Source organism: Paramisgurnus dabryanus, chromosome 9, assembly GCF_030506205.2.
Source record: "Paramisgurnus dabryanus chromosome 9, PD_genome_1.1, whole genome shotgun sequence".
NCBI lineage: Eukaryota > Metazoa > Chordata > Actinopteri > Cypriniformes > Cobitidae > Paramisgurnus > Paramisgurnus dabryanus.
The window spans coordinates 13,020,709-13,043,632 of record NC_133345.1 but is presented as its reverse complement, the minus strand read 5'-3'; the positions used below and the strand labels follow the sequence as shown (position 1 = coordinate 13,043,632).

Here is a 22,924-nt window from a genome sequence, read left to right as displayed (position 1 = left end):
ATACACTTGCATCCCATTGGCTGAGGATTTCGCAGTGTATTATGGGTAATTGTTGTTCTGGCACCCTCTTGCAGAAGTGTAGCACCATTAGATAGGTATGAGAGTATTAAATAGGCATTTATCATGCAATAAATTTGTTCTGATGTGTTTTTTAAGTACTCAATCAAACAAAACAATAGTGATGGGCAGAGCGAGGCTTCGTGAAACACTGAAACAGTTGATTCAATTGTGTCGAGGCTTCGAAACATGAATCGAAACCGCCTCCACAGTGACACCTAGTGGTCATTTGCACGTATTGCCATAGAGCAGCCTTGACAAGGTTTTAGACGAGCGCTGACAAATTGTATCCCACATGTTGTTTAATTTATACGAGTGATCAGGTGGGAGAGTGGATAATGTCTTCGACTCGCATGCAAAAGCCCGCTGGATCGAACCCCGGAAAACGCATTGTTATTACCGTCGTCACAATTAAGTTACATATTTTTTGTTGTTGTTTTAACATCTGTTTGACAACTACATGAGCTTTTAGGCTCATCATTGTCAATAACTATAAGCTGGTCTATTTAATAAATAAATTGAATAGAGATAAATACCACATAAACAATAAGAAATTAATAAAATATATCAAGCCACCATGTCACATATAAATATCTGCTGTGTGTGGAAGGACTTAGCCTACTTCTTTTTTTACAGATAATTTCTCCAGCCTTTGAAAAACTCCTCTCACAAAAACCCACAAGGTCAATATGCGTTTATTTCACTTTTATAGATATGTGCGATTGTGTTGTCTGTTCCCGACCGTGCCAATCAAACGCTGATTCGGCAGACCACACCTGATGAAACACTTAGTGAAACACTTCGAGGCTTCGTTTGGTCATAGTCACGTGACATGGGTGTTTTGAATCACGCTTCGGATCAGTGTTTCGACACATCTGCGCTTCGGGATCTCGCAAAGCTTCGGAACGACTGTTTCGCGTCAGCCATCCCTACAAAACAAACAAACAAATAAACAAACAAATGGGTTGGAAATATAACTTTACATCTCAAATTTGATTCTGATGTGTTTGATAAACTGTAACTAAAAAAGGTTTGATGAGTAATTTAGAACAGTTGCATTCTGATTGATTGATGTTACGGATGTATTAAACCCTAATTAAAGAGGATGGAGTTTATAAAATGGCTAGTTAATGGGAGAAACGAAGCTTTTTGAAGCTTTGAATTAATTGAATCAATTGCTTTGCAAATTGATTTAGTTTTTCTAAGCGTTCGAAACACCATACACGTCGGTGACACCTGCTTGTCAAAATTGTGTAAAAGCAGCAAGATCTGTCCAAACATTTTACACTTTTATAAAATGATAGCGACCCAGATAGCACACGTACGTCTCAGATACGTATCTGCGAGGTAATCACTCAGATTTCCATTCCGTCTGGAAAACGTATTATAAAGGTCGTTTGCCCATATGAATTACGTATCTGAGACGTACGAGCCCAGCCGTTTTGAAGACGCTTTTAAGATCTTTTCAAGACGCTTGATATTTAGAATGATGGTTAGCAGATGTTTCTAAGATATTTCCGAGATGTTTCTTAGATCTTTAAAAGATCTTTATAAGAGCTTTAATCGAGCTCTTTCTAAGATGTTTGTGAGAGTTTTTAAAGACGATTAAAAGATCATTAAAAATAAATTGCTCTAAACTACATCTTCTACACAGTTATACACACATATTATTACAATATATCATTGACAACAATTAAAACAGTTTTTTCAATAAAACAGGCAGTTGATTGCGTAAAATTTATTAAAATTAGACAAAGGAAAACATTCATAAGATGCATATTTACACGAGTGTATGCAAAAAGCAAGGTTTTTCTATAACATACAAAGAAACACAATATCTTTAAATTAATCAAATGCTTCCTCGGGCAAAGAACATCTTTTCCCGATTTTCCGCGTCTCCTTCAGTGGTAGACGGACAGATTCTTCATCTGCAGCAGCTGCATTCTAAAAGAAACCATTACAAAAATAAGGAAAATTTAATTTTACAAACTATGTCATATGTTTTCTTTGTTTCCTCAATATAACTCTGATTAGAATGTCAAACAAAGATAAAATCATCCGTATTAATCGTCAATATCGTGTATATTATTAATATGAGCGTCTTTGCGTTAAATTCGTGCTACACCACACCATGCACTTATATCGACGTCGCAATGCAAAAGAAGAAGGGCAAGAAAGAAACCTGTCCTGGTCTGGCGATTTAAGGGAACATTTGTTTAAGGTATGTAGTAATAATACATTTTAATAATGCTGGGTGTGGGATCAGTTAACTAGAAATTTCGTTGATAATAAGCAATGTATGTACAGTAACTAGCTAGTTCACATTAGATATTTTATTCACGTGTCTGTGGTTATTGTAGGTTTTTGATAGTTAATTTCACTGATAGTTTGAGCCCGTGTAAATTTCTTAAAAAGCTGTAATTATTATTTTATTTAACATTATTATGTTTGCTGTCAAGACTGATATTTATTTATATATATTTATTGACGTTGATATGTAAACTTAACCTACTCAGTTGTACTTGACTAATGCAATAATGACAGGCCCACCTGTTTAAGTATATTGTAAAACATTTGAACATAACAACATTTGGACATAACATACACACATTGTTTCCGCCTGCATCAATTTAGTTGTATAGCTGCATTGCTGGTTAACACCTCTGGGCAGATTCTCCATGTTCTTCTTTTATGTGTAGCTGCTCACCTTAAACAGATACAGTACATTGAAGTAATGTTTAAAACAAATTAAGCCCTATAATATTGTTTATGTTTACAATAATTGGTAAAAAGTTTGACGGATAAAATGGTTCTTACCATTCTCTATATAAGCCCCTCTGTTAACTTTTGTTCAAGCCTGTCTAGATCTTTTATCAGTCTAGAAAGATGTTGGAGAAAAGACATCATCCTCTTCTATAATCTCCATCTGTAATTGGACTAACAACTGAACCAGTGAAGGCAGGTGACTCCAAGTTTGTCTCGTTTACAGCTGCAATATCAAAAAAATAATTGAATTGAGGCTTTTTATATACATTTAGTATTTTTTATTAAAATTCATAATGAGCATATGTATACATTGATTTAAAACAGTACTCAAGACTGTAGATTTACTGTGAGGTTTTGAATGTTGGACAGATTATCAGACCTGCATCTGCCTCAGACATGTTGATGTTTAGCTAATGACGATTTTAAATACATTTATTATTATTTTTTTTTTAGGCAACTTACTCTCCATTCGACCTTGCAGGTCACACCATGGTCTCAAGAGTGAAAATGAGTGCTCTATGGATTGAACAGAAAAGGTAGTATTAAACAGTGTTATGTTGTATTTAAATGCCATGAACAATGCGTTTATGTTTTCTTCCTAATTATGTCAACAAATGCTCTCTTACCTTGCATGGTACTTTAGGTGAATCAAAATTCCAACCATCTGTATGAGGGTCTGGATGGATAATGGATGCCCACTGGAGCTGGAAATGATGGATCAGGTCATTTTCATTTGTCACATTTACAAAGAAGCACACTCTAAGGATTGCGTTACCCTGTCTGTGGCAAATACACTAGACAAAAGTATTGGGAGGCCTCATTCTAATAAACATGTTTATTTATTCCAGTATGTCCAATCAAAACAAATATAAATGCTATACCATATAATACCAATACAAAGAATTTTGATTTTGATTTTTGTTGCAACAGTTTTGTAAGTGCCTTTTTCTGTTCCGAAATGACTACAGCTTCTTGTACAAGTTATTGATAGGTTTAGGTGATGAGTTTTTGGCTAAAAACCTTTGAGTCATATCAAAGGTGTTAGCTGAGTTAAGGTCTATTCAGACCAGTCAAAGTTCTTCCACACCAGACTGAATCACTAATTTTCTGTTTGAACCTTACTTTGTTTGTAGGGTCATTCTTAAGTTGGTATTAAAAAGGGCCCTGCCAAAACTCTTGCTATAAATTTAGCATCAAACGGTTTTTCTAGAATATCATATGCTGTAGCATTAAGATTTGTGCTCATGGAAATAAGTAAAGTATTTAAACCTGTTTATTAGAAGGAGGTGTCGCAATAGTTATGTCTATATAGTTTATGTTTAACAAGCCAAAATAACTAGGGCTGCTTCTTTTTAAGAACTTTTGGGTATTTTTAAATCAGCCAGAGGAATAACAGTCCTTAAATGTGTAATGTACTGCCATAATTTTGTGATGATCAAACGTGAGGTCAGATTCCTGTTAACCTACTGTGTTCTTTCTTGATGGTTAGCCGAGTGTCCCATGACAGAAAATCTGTTTCGTATGGATCAGAGTCAGACATTAACATTTAATATGTAATATCTAGTGATATGTTTTCTTAGATAATGCTGTGAACAAATGCTCTTTTACCTTGAATATTAGGTGGATCCACACTTGAACCATCTGTATGATGATCTGCACCCACTGGATCTGTAAATGGTGGTGCAGGTAAGTTTCACAAGTAAACAAACTCCAATCCTATTCAGACCATTCATGATTCCAGCAATAACCAAGTTTTTTCGTAACAATAAGACTGCATTTACAATGCAAATCTTAATGCACAGATCATATTTTTTTTGACTATATTCATTTTTTTTTCTGATCTTTTTATATTTACATAAGACACTATTCATATCTGATATCGGTGTTACAATAATTTGCAAAACTACAGTTAATATGAGTGTCATGATTTGCACTTGAGTTTTGTATCGACTTAAGCCAGGGTCACTGCCAATTTAGGCATGTTTTAATTATGACACTTAAACAATTGTATATGTACTTCGATAAAGGTTTTTGCAATCATGGAAACATAAGTGAATCGCAGACAGCATTCTTCTTTTACGAATGTAAAATGGCTGGAGTAGTGATGTCACTAGCTAAATTAATTTTCATTTGACCTCCCCCACAGAAAGACACAGCACATCATTATATCGTTGGCTCCGCCCACTGGTGTTCAGTCTAAAGTAGTAGTTGTTGACAATCATAAAGTTGTAATAACAGTAAGATTGTGATGTCAGACAAACATTGTGCTGTTGCTGGCTGTGGGAAATTAGTGTCTTTGTAAGGGTCGCAAATAATTTGAAAATATTTATGTTTCTAAATATGCCCCCCTACCATGAACTAAACTGGACTGTTGCAGAGACCAAGTGTAGTAGGGTACACTACTATGCAGGTGACATTCTTTTGTTTATTGAAGCTATGACAAATAATTTGTCTGTTTAGTTAATGTTTTATACAGTGTAACTGTACCTAAACATTGTTCCTTGAGGTCCTCTGCTATTTACATTTTGTATGTCTTCCTTATTTAACACACCTTATTCAAATCATCAGCTCATTAGTAGAGATCTTCATGAACTGAACTGAGGCTGTGTCCAAATGTTCACACTTGTTGTCTTTGCACTAGACTACTTACATTACGGTTTTTTTTTTGTATTTGGCCTAAGTATTCTAGTGGGCGTGAAGATCCCAAGCGTGCATGTAGAATTATTCATCCGATGGGACACACTTAGCATGGGTAAAAATTTCAATCCAGGTAGTGCCAGCAATTTGCACCAAAACGTATTTGTGTTTTATTTCCTACTTTTAATTTATATTTAACATTTTTAAGTTTTTCTGTAAATAAAATGAACACTCTGAAATGAACATTTGCTTATATCAAACTTTTAGATGCAGAATTCTTTGCTCCTGTAAAAAAGCTCTTTGTTTTGAGTATGTAGCTTTATTAAAGTGTATTATTTATTCAGTAGTCCCTAAATAAACGACACAATGTTGCAGATGTTTCACAAAATGCATAACAATAATGCAGTGAACACCATAGAAATGTTAACATACAATTAAAAGTCTCATGCTTTACATCCAGAACATGATGCACGATAGGATGCACAAAGTGATATTTGGACGCAGCCTCAGTCTGTCAAATCAAAGAGACATACAGAATGCACAGAGCAGTGGGACTCCATGAACAGAGTTGAGAACCACTGCTGTAACTCATTATGCTTACCTGACTCATGCAGAATTCTGGCCTGGTGTTTGGTCCCCCCTTTCTCTGGCTTGTGTCTCCATCATCATTACACTCTTGTCAGTGTAATAGTATCGTCGTCTGCATACCAGGACTTTGTTACTCAGCTGTCCCTTCTCCTTCAAGCTACATTTTTGTCAAGCTGCAACAAGTTGGAATACATAATTATTAACGTTTAATGATTTTGATGTATGAAATATGTAACAAAAGCAAAAAATGTATAGACATTCTATTAAGAAATTACCTTTTTGTTGTTTGTTTACTGACCTTTCAACCATATTGCATTTATAATTGATCATCATACCTTTGGTCTACTGTTAACAGGCTACTGTAGAAAACAAAGTCAAACAAAAAAGAGAGAAAAAATTATAAATGCTGAATGTGTCTCATCTTAAATACATTGTTGTTGTTTTTGTTTCATTGATTTTGGATGTTTTGATGATTTAAGGAAAATTTACGTAGCATATATATTGATGTTTTAAATCAGAGTTTGTTAATGACACTTAATCATTAACAAACATTTAAAAAGCTTTATTACAATACTAATTGATAATATATATGTAATAATCTTGTTTTGTAACACCCTAAATCACTGAGCGCACAAACGCTACCCCTGTTACAAGCATGAGTGATTGACTTCAGGCACACATGCGCAGACATTGAAGTACCGCGAGAGTGATTCAAAAGCCCACGAAACAGTGTAATCACGCGGTACTGTGATGTCATACTGGTTAAGGCTAAGCCACGTGAAGCCGGACACAAGGGCTTTGGGCTGGAGTAGCCTGTGGCTTTTAAGGCTTCGTGTCTCATCGCGTTAAACGATCGCAGAACGATTTATTTCTCTTTTTCACCTCGATCTTTGGCCTCGTGTGATTTACCAAAACCAACATGTGAAGTTACAACGCTGACGAAGGAGTTTCATCAGTAGAGGTAAGTAACCAACATGTTATGCATGTAGTGGATCTAAAGATTGATTGTCGTATATGATCATTCTTTTTTTGGTTTGTTTGTTTGTAACGTTTATCAATGCAAGCCAAAATCGAGCTGCAAATCCTGAAGGCAAGGCACGTTGAACATGTAAACGTTTTCTCAGCGGTGGTGGGGTAAAAATTTGCTAAGTTAGCCTAGACCAGCCCCTGTTTAACTTAAAGTTACTTGAGTTATAAAATGTATCAATCTTCTTGTCCGACTTGCTTGGAGTAAGTTAACGTTATGTAAACGACCGGTATTCACAAGAAGCCTTAAAGTTTTATAGCGAAGTAGTTTGATAATTAAGTTAATATATTTTATCAGTTGTATTAGCTATAAAGTTATTTATATCTGTGAATTAATTCGTATTTTTATAAGTTTCTAACAACACATACATGACAAAAGGCTAGCGTAACGTTAATAACGTACGTTAAGTTACTTACCAACACGAACAAACTGAGTCTGACAGACAAATTAACTTAAAGCCAACAATAATAAAAAAAAAAACATATTATAAATGAACATAAACGTTATGTTTACGAATTATATTATTTACATGTTAATAATGATGTTAAATGCGAAGAAAATGTTGAAGTGTGCCTGAGGAAAAACGGTCATATCATGAAAATGGCGCTCACGTGACGTACGAATGGCCTCGCGACCACTGTCTATGCTCGCGCTTGCGCGACAGAAGGGTTAACTTCCTGCTCCAACCTGCAACCATTTGAATGCAGGCATAATAACAAATAACCAAAGTTTAATCATATTGCTGGATTTTTTTATAATGCTTAATAAATGATGCGTGTAAATTTACACATATTTATTACGTCACTGACATTGTTTTTTATTGCGTTTATTTCTTTTATATTGATTGAAAATGAAAACCTTATTTAATTTACCTAAAATTTGTTTGTGTTTAACACTGATTTATGTTGTTTTTCTGTTTAATATTAGTGTGTCCTGGAAAACGTGTGCTCGGAAACATGCAGAATACAGTATTTACAGAGCCGACCTTGAGGCACCCACTGATGGATAATCTGTTTACCTAAAAACAGGTAATGTATAAACATTGCAAATATAATGAATTCACAAGCATATAATTTCACAAATATTATTAACAATTATTATTAATAATGTACATATTAAATTATATTATACATGTTCAGTTGTTCTGTTAAGTTATTTGAAGGATATGCATGGTAGATCAATTAGATTATCTTTCTCACTAGCTATAAGCAGCATGCTATAGAAATGTTCCACTTAAAGGTGTAGCGGAGGATTTTCTCGAATTTTAGAAAAGAAACGCCGTCTCCGCTTTTTAAAAAAAATGCAATTGCGCAACACTCCAGATTGACAACTAGGAGGACCAATAGTCTTGATGATCCACCCGGAAAACCTAAATTCTCCGCAATACCTTTAATGTTTAATGCTCTTTTACCTTGATTGTTAGGGTGGTGTTCATACAAAGCAACTTATTGCTCATCTGCTTGAGAGAAAGTTACTGCTGGGGCTCTCCTGCTAAGGTTGTCTTAATTCTAAAAAGAAATTAAGTCATTTAGGCTTAGGTCATAGCAAGTTTTGAATGAATGACTTCACAATCTGTTTTAATAATGTTTATTTACAATGTATTTTATTCCACTTACCTGAATCGTGCAGAGGCTTGATGTTTAGTCCACCGGTTGTCTTCTCCAACCTCTGAGTGAAGCCACCACGAGTGGTCGTGTTAACCAATTTTTTTAATTTTAGTGCACAGTGAGTGTGTCTACATAGTCTAAACGCTTAATAAACTGATAACGTGTAAGGTCATTTAAATGCATAAAATGGTTTTCTTTTATAGGGTAAAGCCCATAAATGGCAAAAACTGATTGGCACAGGTAGTTTTTTTTGCTCTTAAACCAGATTTTAAAGTCTTTTTTTGCCGTTTCGTATGTGCGTATGTCTCCACCTGTGATAGATAAACTTCACAAATAAAAGTAAATTAAAACGCTTGAAACATGTTAATGTAATAAGCTGATTTTTATAATATCATAATAAGATAATTGTCCTCTTATTATGTGCATGTAAACATACTCAATGTCTTTGTTTATCCTTTGTCTCAAGTCACACTGAGTGTGAGAAGTCATTTGTCCAGTGCTGTCGGGAAATCTAATGATAACTGTAATTCCTTCAGTCTAACATGATGGTTGAATTACACACAGATAAACTCCCACTTTATAGACCACAAGATTTGAGTTCAGGCAGATTAAGATAGTTGATTGAGTTTAGTTGTTATTGTTTGGCTGTTGGCTCATATTATTATTGATTTTGACAATTTTCTTACAGCCCTTGTCTGTCAAAATAATGCAACCTCTGGTTGTAAAGCACATTTTAAACTGATCTTCTTCATTCTGTCACTAGCCCACCACAATCCATGTTTACCAGCTGTGAAAGTGCAGGCCAAAAATCTTCCTTCACCTGTGGGCCTCTACCCACATGTAGATAAGGTAATGAATTATTTGATTACTGTCGCTGTTTCTGTCACTGGGGCAAAATAACTGCCCTAGAGAACATGAAGAATAGCCAAAACTGTGGTATTGCGCTAGCCCTAAAAATGTGAGAATCTTGATGTTTCTAACACATGGTACAACCGCTTAGTAGGCATGGGCCAGTATAAGATTCTGGCGGTATGATTACCTTTAGCAAAAATACCACGGTTTCACAGTGTTGCGGTATTCCCATTGCTACACTAATTTTTTTTATTTTTAAATGGCAGGTAAAAATAAAGCCTTTAAATTATATTATATATAATATTTTCGAAATGTATATTACATGTAAACATCAAATCAATCACATGACTTAATGAATTTTGTATAAATACAGTTCATACCTTGGAGACGGTTTCACAGACCATTTTAGTGGTTTTGTAACCTTGACTGTTTAAAACCACGGTGTACCTTAAAACTGGTAACCAGCCCATGCCTACCGCGTAGTATCTATTATTAAGGTGGTTGACAGGTCTGTTTGCATGTTATTGCATTGGTAATAATTTATTGTTTATAGTCCAATATTGATTGTGAGAATTATTTAAATTTCCTTAAAAATGTTCTAACATCTTTTCCTTTCTTTTCTTAATGCAGCATTTCAGGAGAAACCTGCCTGTGATCTGCTAAGATGCACAGATTCAACTCTGGCCCATTGTCATCCCAACACCTCATCTGCCATCAGTTTCGTTTAGTGTCGGTCTATTGCAAAAGTTCTTATAAACTTTAAATGAGACTTTGTGTTAAGCAGGGGTTTCCAAACTTTTCATTCCACAACATATTAAGCCCAGGATACACAGCAGGATTTTTGCAATCCAATAAGACCTTATCACACTGTGTGACAAGGATTGTTTAAACTTCAGCAGTAGACTGTCGATGAAGACACCTATTGCATCTGAAGCTGCGACATCTGTCATCAACATGCGCTAGTGGTAAACAAATACAGGTATGCAGGTCGTAGAAGCAAACACATTGTTGATGTGCGTTGATCATGCTGAACTTCTTACACTGTCATAAAACTATCGTAGGTGTCTTTGGTCCCAGGACTGGGAAAACAGACGTCTTTAAACCTCTCACACTGTATGAGATAGGACCACCAATTAAGAGCCACGATCACAGAAATCTCCACAATTGTTTCACGATTGGTAATCTTTCATCTGGGACAGCCAAAAATCGTGCCGTGTATTATGGGCTTTAGACAGGTGTAATCTTATAGTATATCAAAACCATTGCTAATAATTAATTGGACAAACCATTACTACAATGCAACACTCACTATCTTACGGTGCGACCCACAAGTGGGTCTTCACCCACAGTTTAAAAACCCTGAGTATGAGAAAGAGTATGTTGTATTGTAATTAAAGTCACATCTAAGTGTTATGGAACAGTTTGTCATTATATTCACAGTATTACATGGTTCTTTCAGCAGTTACTACGTTACAGTGCTCTTAAAGTGTCCTGATCAGCTTTGGGTCTTGTGAAGTAATGTAATGAGAATGTGATCAATAGCTTTGCAGTATTTTGTTACACTGTGGCTGTAATCATATTAACACATAGGTTAAACATTTTATTCAAATTTGGTAAACAAACTAGTCAATATAATTCATGCTGTGATGCTGGATTAAACCTGGTCAAATGATTGTGTATTGTGTTTTCAATTTTTATGAGGTTTCTTCATCTATATAAACATTCTTAATATCACCTTTGGTTTGCTCAGAGTTTGTTCAGATGTTTTTTAAAACTAAATGTTGTGAAAATGCAAGGTCGTTACACAATTTCAATGGATGGCGTGGGGTCAAAAACTATCAAAAGTTTCAACCTTAGATATATAACTGTGGACAAACACACTTAATGTGAGTCACACCCAGTAATTATAATAAGCAGGAATTGCAGTAAGCAGGGTCACCTTAAGATAATCAGCTTGTTGGCAATTGTTTAATTTAATTAAATGTATAACTTTTTTCATTTCAGACTGATAAAACAGTCAGAGGGGCAGTGGCTGTTGGCAATGATGTTCTTGTGTGTTTTGTATTTGTTAATATTTTGTAGTCAGAAAGAGTATGAGATCACCTTTTCTTGTGCATGGTGCTTTATCTAAGTGCCTTTTTAACGTTTTGGATTAAACGCAAAATGCCTACATTGTTTTTTATTATACGTGATATGGGCTTTTATTAATTATATTTAATAATATTTTTTGCTTCAAAATTAATGCCAACCCTTAAAAACATGTTGACTATATTTTTAAAACAATTAAACAAGACATTTATTTAAAAAATGAAATGAGTTGGAGGTCTTTGCTGATTCGTCTGCGTTTGATCGGATTCAAGACCAAACGGAGATGCATTTAAGGCAGGTAGGATTTAGAATTTTTTAAGATCTTAAATACGTCTTGTAGAGATATGGAAGACGTATTATTCAAAGACGATCGTCAGCAGATGTAAAGATCTTTACAAGACGTATCTGAGACGTACGTGTGCTATCTGGGGAGATTGTTCTAAAAATTTTTTTTTAAGAAAAATAAATTATTTAATTTAATTAAGAGTGTATTCTGTGTTTTTCGTTTTATTTAGGGCAAACAAATCATTAAAACGAACTCCCTTTATAATTATGTACATTTTTGTAATTAAATCTGTTTATAAACAAAAAAGTAGACAAAATGATAGTGTAGTCAGAAGGATGAATGTTTATGAACTTTTATAAAAAACTGACCCGAGTTCACCTACACTGGTCATTTGTGAACAACTCCCCCTAGTGGTGAATCGTCAGATTTTCGAAACGTTTTGAAACAGTTATGATGTAATGAAGCCTCGTTTGCTAAAAATCACGTGACTTTTGCCAGTTTAAAAACCAGCTCTGAACCAATGATTCGAAACAAAAAATTTGTAAATGTTTCGAAGCCTTATGAAGCGTGCTTCTAAATCGCCCATCACTAAAAATGGCATTATTAAAAAAAACATTGTGATCATTAATTGCATTTTTCATGTACAATTAACTCAATTTTGTGTGTTGACTCTACTAAGGTTTGTTAAATTTTCTTAAATATCTTTTGTAAAATGAACTAAATTATTGTTTTTTGAGATTACTTAAACAAATTGCGTGGAACCCGTTGACATAACATTTTTAATTAAACCCAATTTTTTTTTTTTTTGTGAAGTTTGATTTTGTTTGATGTGGGTTTCCCTGCATTAAGTACATCCATTTGCAAATCTACAAAATAGAAGCAGAATAGAAATGTGTAATGCTGCAAATTGTTTTCTTAGTGTTTAATAAGGGAAACATTACTTCATATGTGGACCAGTGTTGGGAAGTAACAAGTTACTAGTAACAAGTTTCAGTAATAATATTACTTTCCCTGGTAACCAGTATTGTAACTAATTACTGTTGGTTGCAGTAATAAGTAATAATTTTATTTTTAAAAGTAGTAACTAGTAATGGGTAAAATATAATATTTTCTGCCCAACACTGACCTGTAAACAGCATATAATTTGCTGGGGGAAGAAAATAATATATTTAGGCAATACACTGTACTGCAGCTCTGCTCAACTCATATCAGGCAATTCCAATGCCAATCCCTTTTGTGTGAACTGTCCTGTTGACTAACCATCATATAAAAAGTGTCCAAGTATGTATTTATGTGAATGCCTCATTTGAAAAACCAAAGGTGGATCACTTAAAAGCAAGTCAATCACCTTTAACGGCATTTTTTCTTCAGCTGTTTGAAGAGATCCTGGAACGACAGTCACACATGCCAATGTCAAGTGAATACAATCTGTACCTTTGTCCAGAAATTCTAAACTTACTTTTGACACCTACATTGCAATCTTTCCCTTTCGAAGTAGTATAATAAAGACATCTAACAAAATCTGAAGAGGTATGCCTCATATTAGAGTAACAAAGAACACGTCCGAGAAGTCATGGAAAATAAACTGCCATGGGAAAAGGTGCTTTAAATTGTAAAACACCATATTGCACAATACAGTGGTGACCACCATGACCTGGTGGCCAAAAGCACCAGTCAGCTACTTCCTCATGTTATCTTGGCCTGCATTAAGGTCCTTTGATTTGTATAAGAAATGAAACAACTGAGGCAAATAATTATACATTTAAAAGTTGTAATATGTTCTTCAGGGTCCAAAACACATTTTTCATCTTGTTTTGGAAAAGCATTTTCCTGTTCTTAAGAACTATTAAAGAAAATTATGTTGCATAATTTTTCTTCCTATAGAGAAATGTGCTGTCATAAATAATGAATTCTAAGGAAATAAATGTACATTTTAAACTTATGTTCTTAAGGGTCCAATAAGCATTTCCCATCTTGTTTTAGAGTAGCAGGTTATTGTTCTTAAGAGCTATTGAACAAAATGATTTTGCAAAGAAGAATCCCATAGAGACCTGTGTTATTATAAATTGGACATGTTAAACAAATAATTTTACATTTTAAACTTATAATATGTCATTGATGGTCTAATCAACATTTCCCAACTTGTTTAAGAAAAGCAGATTATTGTTCTTAAGAGCTATTGAGCAAAATGATTTTGCAATGAAGAATCCCATAGAGAACTGTGTTATTAAAAATTTGACATATTAGGCATATAATTGTGCATTTTAGAGTTGTAATATTTTCTTTGGAGTACAATGATAATTTTCAGATCATGCTTCTGAACAGTAAGCCCCTTGTTTTCAAAGCTATTGGAAAACAACGAGTTGCATAGGGATTTCCCATAGAGAAATTTGATGTGATGAATATTCATTTGTGAGCAAATAAGTGAAAATCTGAGAGTTGTAATATGTTCCCTGGAGCACATTGATGAATTCCATCCTTGAATTTAGCGGTGAACCCCTTATCTGTAAAGTTATTGAAAATAATGTATTTGCATAGGGATTTCCCATAGAAACATGTGATGTGATGAATATTCATTTGTGAGCAAATAAGTGAACATCTGAGGGTTGTAATATGTTCCCTGGAGTACATTGATGAATTCCCATGTTGTTTTTGAGCCGTGAACCCCTTATCTGTAAAGTTATTGAACATAATGTATTTGCATAGGGATTTCCCATAGAGAAATGTTCTGTGATGAATATTCAGTTGTGAGCAAATAAGTGAACATCTGAGAGTTGTAATATGTTCCCTGGAGTACACTGATGAATTCCCATCCTTGTATTGAGCGGTGAACCCCTTATCTGTAAAGTTATTGAAAATAATGTATTTGCATAGGGATTTCCCATAGAGAAATTTGATGTGATGAATATTCATTTGTGAGCAAATAAGTGAACATCTGAGAGTTGTAATATGTTCACTGGAGCACATTGATGAATTCCCATCCTTGAATTTAACGGTGAACCCCTTATCTGTAAAGTTATTGAAAGTAATGTATTTGCATAGGGATTTCCCATAGAAATATGTGATGTGATGAATTTTCATTTGTGAGCAAATAAGTGAACATCTGAGGGTTGTAATATGTTCCCTGGAGTACATTGATGAATTCCCATGTTGTTTTTGAGCCGTGAACCCCTTATCTGTAAAGTTATTGAAAAAAATGTATTTGCATAGGGATTTCCCATAGAGAAATGTTCTGTGATGAATATTCAGTTGTGAGCAAATAAGTGAACATCTGAGAGTTGTAATATGTTCCCTGGAGCACATTGATGAATTCCCATCCTTGAATTTAGCGGTGAACCCCTTATCTGTAAAGTTATTGAACAGAATGTATTTGCATAGGGATTTCCCATAGAGAAATGTTCTGTGATGAATATTCAGTTGTGAGCAAATAAGTGAACATCTGAGAGTTGTAATATGTTCTCTGGAGTACATTGATGAATTCCCATGTTGTTTTGAGCTGTGAACCCCTTGTCTCCCCCAAAACTATTGAAAATAATGCAGTTGCAAAGAGAAATCCCATAGAGAAATGTGTTGTTATAAATTGTACTACAAATAATTGTACATAGAAGAGATAAAGTATGTTCTTTAGAGTTTAATAAAGATTGCCAATTTTTTTTGGTGCAGTGCATCCCACGTTTGAAAAGCTATTGAACCGTATCATGTGTCATTAAATAAATGCATATTGCATTAAACTTTTACTACAAATAATTCTCAACTACACATCTTAAACATGTTGAAAAGTAGTTTGGGTATCATTCACTTTAAATAAACATACAGGTGGATGCCACACGTTTTGCTTGTCTACAATTTTAAGTGTGAACAACATGATGTTCAGTGCAATGGACAGGGGCTGTTTTGCAAAATGTCAAAAATCAATACATGCACAAAAATTATGAAACTGTGACAATTTCTCTTTTTTTAGAACTACAAGTAATAAAACAAATACACCCGAAAATCCTAAACAGTAAATTTTCAGTTCATTTATTGAGAACACTGTTACATGCTTTAATAATATAACTGCTCTTTACCACACTCACAACCGCAAATTCAGAACTTAATAAAACATCAAAATGTGGCCTGTAGTATTTTCTCGAGGGTCCAGTGAAAATTTCAGCGTAATCAGGCTTCTTCTTTCAAACCTATTGAACAGAAACATATGATTAATAAAACCAACACAGTGCCTCTTTATTTTGAGACAAACAGAAACATATAAAGAGTTGTAAAATGCAGAGATTATCTTTGTTCTTGAGGTTACACTTTCCGTCTGGACTGCTTACAAATAACTACTCTTCTACATTTTTATATCTTCCATTCTCTAGGCATTCAAGACATCTTTGTAATGTAAATGTTCTTGCTAAAAAAGTAATTAAACATCATTAGCAGACATAGCAAATCAAGCTGATAGTTTCTGATAGGTCTATATAGGTAATTAAAACGGCTTCAATCATTAAGTGGTCGCACTTAATGAAGAAAAATATCACTTTGTAGACGTTCCCTAGGCTTCTCTCAGCACCCAGTTGGATATTCAACAGACATTCGCAACAAGGTAGGACATTTCAACGATACTAGGATATTTTAAGTGATTGTGAAAAATGTAGGTTATAGGCAAGACACTTGGTAATTAGAAATTGCTAAGATTAAACTTCTGGCATGTCTACTAAGAAAGTTATTGACCCCGGAAGTCCGAATGTCTGAATATCAAACCAACTTTACCGCAGTGAAGAGAAGACGGGTGCACAATCCCAAGATTGCGGTAAGAATAATTTTATGTATAAGCATATTTTTTGAAGTAGCCCAAGCTGTGTGTTTTATAACTAAGAGGTGTTTTTTGTCTTGTAATTTTTAGGAGGCTGTACGGCGTCTCTGAGGCACACTGCAGGCGCTATGAACCAGAGCAAAGGTAACGTTACGATTTAAAGAATATGTTTTTATTATTGTATAAGGAAATAGATACGTTAATAGATCTGAGCTTAAACCCGCACATTTTGTTTTCACAGACTAACATCGCCTCATAACAAAGCCGTGACCTCCGATTTGCTTGGTGCAATTTCAGCAAGTCCAGATTTACTGCTGAGAATGACGACATTGTTTGTAAGTATAACTTAAAATGTTTTTCCTCATTTCTTGTTTAATTGTACCGTGACTCTTTTTATTAATACCAGTCTCATTTAATTGTTTTCCAGCTGCCTGTAAGACGTATTATGAGTCGGTACGCCGGAGCTTCAGATACAAACAACCTGAACTCGCATCGCAGGCGGAAAATGCGAAAAGTTTAGCTCGGAGTCGATCCAGAAGAAAAAGGGTAAGATTTATTATATTAGAGCAGTTTTTTGTCAATGTGAGTATTTTTCAGGTCACTTAATAGCTGTGTCCCAATTCAGGGGCTGCGACCTTATAAGCATGCGACCTTAAATATGAGCACTCGGTCTTTCAAGGTGGCAGCCTCAGAAATCCGCGAAGAGAACTGAAATGAGACGGTCTAACCTTGGGATGACCCATAATTGGCGTCACCTGCTGGCCTGTTAGCAGGACATAGCGGAAACGTTTCTGACTTATTAAAATAAATATGAAATCAGAAAAATATTAATTTAGTTTATAAAATATGACACGTTGATGTAGATTAAACTATTCAACAGTATATAAAATTTAATTAATCAACCTTAGAAATATATGCATCATAAAAATAATAATATTAACACAAAACATAACTTATAATACTAAAACAGTGACAAACTTTTTTTGATAAATACACACTTTTATTTAATGAAGGTTTTAATTGTTTATTTTAGAATATCCAGCCGCCGTTGCAGGCGCGCAATGAATCTTGGGATATCCTCGGCTGTTAATGATCCATTCGTTCTATCCTTAACATCGCGGAGAAATGAGGACGCATTTTGAGGCTTCATTCTAAGCATCCTTCGAATTGGGACGGCCTTACCAGCCTGAAGTCGCGCTGCTGTGACGCAATCGGTCTTAAAATACGTCCTTACAAGGTCGCAGCCCCTGAATTGGGACACAGCTATTGTCTTTATTGATTGTATTACAGTTGCTGGAAGCGAGACGAAGTGTGCTGGCTGAGGATGAGATGGACATTTGGAAGTGCGCCACCATAGATCTCATATCTGATGAGGAAGACGGCATTGTTGACGGGGTGTCTGGATGGATTGTGCGGCCACCGCCCTCTCTCAGCCTGGAACTCACAAGTTAACCCACAAACGAAGAAGAAACAGCTACTTCTTGTGTATGATTTGAGAAGACCAGCAATGATGGAAGTAAATAAACAGCGACTTTTGTTGCAGTTTGAGTTAAATCACTCCTCAACTTGGCCATTTCACCGTCGCAAACGGAAATACCTATGACGCAGTTTTTTACCTGAGGTGGGGGGGTTCTGGTGAACCAATCGCGGCACTTGCGGTCCGCGTAGAACTGATGCGTAGTGAAAATTTTGTGAGGTGCACATCAAGCTATGCAGAGCTACGAACAGACTTTGGATAGCCTACGCGGTAGCTACGGCGTAGAACTTACGCAGGACAATAAATTGGGCTTAACGGTTGCTTAGTGATTTTTACATTCTTGGTTACGGCGGTGTGACAGCAAAATTCCGGTCGCCGTAGCTGTTCCATTACCAGCTGTTGCTTAAAGTCCCTATTAATGCAACGGAACAAGTTCAAGGACTCTGTCACTTGATCACGTACACATCGCAACTCTCTTCCTGAGAGTTAGTTGTTGTATTTTGACTGGTTAATAAACAAGTTTTGCAAGTGTGCGAACGTTGCTTTCTTCCGCTATTTTGTATGGAAGTCAATGGGAGGTCAAGTAGTTTTCCCCAAAAAATGGCCGTGAACCTGTTCAGAGACATTATAAGACGTTGCGCCGGTTGTGCGTATTTCACAAGTGCTTCCGTGTTGAATGGTCATAAATTAACCATTTTCCTGCCAGCGTTTAAAAAAAAGTTGCCAGTGCCAGCATTTTTTATGATTTTCACAGAAAATGTTCTTCTTTAAGTATATAAACATACAATATATCAAATGAAAGAACAGACCATCTGCTTTCAAACAAACAAAAAAGTTTTATCTTACCTTTATTTGTTCTCTTTCCTTGTTATCACCTCTCAAATATGGGTAGGTTTCTTCAATAAAAAACACAATTTTGGGCAAAAAGCTAAAATAATTAAATTTTTCGGAAGGACTTTTGATCAGATCAGATTTAGAGCGATGATCAAAACATACAGAGAGTTTGAACTTTTTGCGCTAAGGGCATACTTCTGGTTTTAGATGTTGGGTAAAAGCACCACCTGGCGGAAATATCAATTGCAGGAAAAACTCATCATTGGCAGGGAATGGGTTCTCTAATGAGTTAACTTGTCAATGACGGGAAGAGTTAATGTCACTTAAATTGCCTGATCCGGGTACTTGCTTTGAAGTAGTACTGTGTCAGTAAGAAAGTTTTTCTGAAGGCTACGGAATTAACGTTTCTTAGAGTTTGTGTATGGGTATATTCAGTGAACAAATGCATTAATTGATTGGTATTATTAATTTTGCAAAATCAGGTAAAACCTATACATTTGTATAGTTAATTACAGCTAATTAAATGTATTGTATGTTCATATAAAGTACTTCAGAATGAGTTTCCTGTGCATTGTACTGCATGAACAACTGATTAAACAGTTGTGTTAACTAAATGTGACAAAATAATATAATTTCCAGCAATAGCCTATGTGAGCCTCATTAAATGTCCAAAAATAGCATACATAATTAACTCTGGTCCTTTGAATTATTTGAAAATAATGCACACTCAAGGGGATAATGCGTCACAACGCGAAGCAGGTGCATGTTATTTTCAAATAATTCAAAGGAACTCAGTCAATTATTCCTCTTAAACCACAGACTACTCTGTGGTTACTACTCTGGTGGTTATTTTAAGAAATTTGACAGGTCAGGTGTGTGTTTTACAGAAAAATAATCAACATGCGCGAAACATTTCTCAACCAATCAGAATAAAGCATTCAAGAGACCCTGTGGTATAAAAATGAATAAATTATACACCTCACAATTTTGTTGTTAAATATCTCAGAATTATCCCATACAATAAACCACAAACCGTGCGTGTTTGTAATAGAGACAAAAGGAAAGATTTTGGGCCGCATTATGAATTGTGGAAAATGCAATTTTTATTCTTAAAATGACATTTCTTATAAAACAATCATGGAAAGAGAGCCAGAGCAGATTAGCACAGACAATATATGAAAATGTATGCAAGTTGATGCTAAGCAAATATTATATTTATGTTTTATTATTGACTGCACCTGAACTGGATTGTCATTAGTCACCAGATCATTGATGTCTCACCAAAACATTACAAACCTCTATCATGATTATCACATCCACATAAGATGTGACTCCAGACTGAATCAGAAGCATGTCAGACACTTACATAATAGGACATTGGCATTCATTGAATCTTAATACAGATGATAAAACAAAAGATGTTTACTAGAGTTTTTAAACCTGCTACTCATTCTGTACACATGCCGGAGCGGAGAAAAGATGCTGCGTTCTAGTAGGAAATAATTTCGGCACTTAAATGAATTGCATGTTTTAAACAAACATAATTGAAGAAATCCTTTTTCTTATTTTCCCAACACAGATATATTATTCCTTCCTCTGATCTTTGGTCAGCTAAACTCTATTTCGTGTCATGTGTTAGGTTTGTACATGAAACAGGATGTGAGAGTTTAGCTACAGAGTGGAATGAAAACAGAGAGAGATGAAAAAGAGAAAAGAAGCAGAGCCGATGGGAAAACACCAATATCCTTCGGTAACGCCTCAGCAGAGCGTGCGATAGAGCGCATTGAGCGAGTCTATTGTCGAACTTCAACGTAATTGGCCGGGAAGAGTCCGTACGCTCCACGACACACCCCCCGCCACCAGCCATCATCGATCATCTCAATGTTGGTGATGATGTCATCAGGATCAAAGGAAATCTCATCGTCCCCCGCTGTAGAAAACAACACATTATTATTTATTTATTAATTAATTAAATGTTTCACTCATCACATGGGAATCTTAAATGAAATGCAATTCTAATACAGGAGGAGGAATTAAATCTTATTTGATATTTTGTAACCAGCTCTTTAACATTAAAGGGAGGATTTCGGGGAAACGCTGTTGACACACATACCCAAAATAAACCACTTACTGTAGGTGTTTGTTTGTTGCCCATTGACACAGCCAGGACTATATGCACACACAATGTTTTTATTCAATGCACCCAAAGAACAGACATCTGGTAAATATTCAGAATTTTTTTGGGATTACGCCTGTGAAGGATGAATTTGCTATTTTTGGGGTTAAAGGCAGAAGTTGTTCCTTGATCCCTGTTTTCTACAGTCATTAAACTTAGAAAAGCAAGGACATTTACTAAGATACTTTTGATTGATTTCATCTGAGAAAACAAGTGAATGATGACAAATGGGTTTAGGCCACTGGGATTTTTAGTGTTTTAGCAATTCAGAAAAACTGTTTGATAGTAATAAACATAAAAATAGCAATAAATGATCTAAACTGCATCACAGCATAGCATTTTGTATTATACAAAATATGTTGGAGTTCGATCTTGCCTCAAAATTAAAGTTTGTAACCTTAACAAAACAGAAATATAGGGAAGAAGATAAAACTATTCAGGGGTGGTGATGGTGCAGTGGATAAGCACACACACTTGACCCCTTTTCACACAGACATTCCGGAAAATATACGGGAAAGGTATCCTGGATTTTTCGGGAATCGTTAGATTTTTTTGTTCATTCACACTGACATGATTAGCCGGCATCTGATGGTCACGGGAAGACACGTGACCTGTTGAAAGTCCTGCCCTCTCTTCTATGCAGCGTCTAAAGTTTGCAGATTATTTATTATTTCTCTCTCCAGAAACCACTCGCGTGCATTTGTTTAAAATATCAAAAGTGTCTAAAGGTGGAAGATCCTTTTTCTACTTAGACCCTAAGCTCTGGAATGATTTACCAACCGCTGTTCGAGAATCAGACACAGTAGATACCTTTAAATCTAGACTTAAAACTTTTCTCTTTAACAAGGCATTCACATAATTTGTTTTAGTAATGGTACACATCTCACAATAGATAGTTTGTACAACCTAATAAATAAATAAACTAAATCCTCATGTTCAACACTTCAAAGCATGGTAAATGTTATTAATATTCTTAAGAAATATGTTTAATCTCACCTTACTCGTTTACATATGTGCAGCACACCATGAGTCGGGCATAAACTTTCAAAAACAAATGTCACGTATAAAATGTCGTTGTCGATCAAGTAACCTAAGCATTACTTGATGTTGTGACGAGCAGCCTCCGGCGAAAAGAAGTCAGTGCATATGAACACGCATGTTTGTTAAGAAACATATATCTGATCCTCATTTACATTTTTATATTTCAAAATATATGTATGCATTATATATAAGCCTATACGCATGCACATACAAAAATTATTACTTGTACAGCAGCCTTTTCAGGATATATGACAAAACACTTACTCCAGCATATAAATCTCAAATCATATGATTGAGAACTACTGCTGCTATCATGTTCACTTCAACAGGTAGGATCTTACGAGGACTACAACAGGAATAAATGATATAGGCCTAGTGACTGAAAAAGTGAAAATATTAATCATTTTAAATTTAAAATATTTTATCAGTAATTAATAAACACAAATTGAATTGTTTAAGTATTGTGCATTATTTTTTATTATATGGAACCGGAATCAGAACCGGAATTGTTAGGCAGAAGCGGAACCGGAATCGGAAAATTTCTAACGATTCCCAACCCTAGAGAGGAGTGATTGAAAGGTATGTATGGCATAATGTTATCACTTGCTCGGCCCTCCTCCTGAGGTTTCTGAGGAGGAGGGTGTCGAGTAAGGGAGTACTGTGAAGCCCAAACAGGCATCAGGGAGATGGCTG

At 35.2% G+C, this 22,924-nt stretch overlaps 1 protein-coding gene and 3 long non-coding RNA genes across 14 annotated transcripts in view; 2 read left to right on the top strand and 2 right to left on the bottom strand.

Moving 5' to 3' along the window:
- Positions 1 to 1,761: 1,761 nt before the first annotated feature.
- On the bottom strand, positions 1,762 to 9,439 carry LOC135765052 (uncharacterized). Of its 3 annotated transcripts, XR_010540409.2 has the most exons (10): positions 8,692 to 9,439; positions 8,487 to 8,583; positions 6,062 to 6,407; positions 4,432 to 4,491; positions 4,291 to 4,335; positions 3,450 to 3,527; positions 3,286 to 3,339; positions 2,875 to 3,046; positions 2,667 to 2,764; positions 1,762 to 2,001 (listed from the first exon to the last, which is right to left on the bottom strand). It is a non-coding gene; the product is annotated as an uncharacterized lncRNA (long non-coding RNA). The 3 variants fall into 3 exon arrangements; XR_010540407.2 differs by having other exon boundaries at positions 1,770 to 2,001; positions 8,487 to 9,439; XR_010540410.2 differs by lacking the exons at positions 8,487 to 8,583; positions 8,692 to 9,439 and adding an exon at positions 7,492 to 7,991 and having other exon boundaries at positions 1,770 to 2,001.
- On the top strand, positions 2,051 to 11,268 carry LOC135765051 (uncharacterized). Of its 7 annotated transcripts, none has more exons than XR_012337299.1 (9): positions 2,051 to 2,278; positions 2,914 to 3,015; positions 3,277 to 3,359; positions 3,467 to 3,545; positions 4,444 to 4,509; positions 6,075 to 7,009; positions 8,003 to 8,103; positions 9,446 to 9,531; positions 10,165 to 11,268. It is a non-coding gene; the product is annotated as an uncharacterized lncRNA (long non-coding RNA). The 7 variants fall into 7 exon arrangements; XR_012337300.1 differs by having other exon boundaries at positions 2,914 to 3,019; XR_012337301.1 differs by lacking the exon at positions 2,051 to 2,278 and adding an exon at positions 5,201 to 5,233 and having other exon boundaries at positions 2,887 to 3,015.
- A 3,979-nt stretch (positions 11,269 to 15,247) lies between these two features.
- On the top strand, positions 15,248 to 19,561 carry LOC135765070 (uncharacterized). 2 transcript variants are annotated; one of them, XR_010540421.2, is made up of 5 exons: positions 15,248 to 16,700; positions 16,794 to 16,847; positions 16,945 to 17,038; positions 17,131 to 17,249; positions 17,994 to 19,561. It is a non-coding gene; the product is annotated as an uncharacterized lncRNA (long non-coding RNA). The 2 variants fall into 2 exon arrangements; XR_010536407.2 differs by having other exon boundaries at positions 15,253 to 16,847.
- A 531-nt stretch (positions 19,562 to 20,092) lies between these two features.
- cttn (cortactin) overlaps positions 20,093 to 22,924 on the bottom strand; it is a 67,137-nt gene continuing 64,305 nt past the window's right edge. For both annotated transcript variants that reach the window (XM_065275761.2, XM_065275762.2), the window contains one exon: positions 20,093 to 20,944. In XM_065275761.2, the coding sequence (XP_065131833.1) occupies positions 20,808 to 20,944 (137 nt within the window). In that variant the 3' untranslated portion in view covers positions 20,093 to 20,807. The remainder of the gene's footprint in view (positions 20,945 to 22,924) is intronic.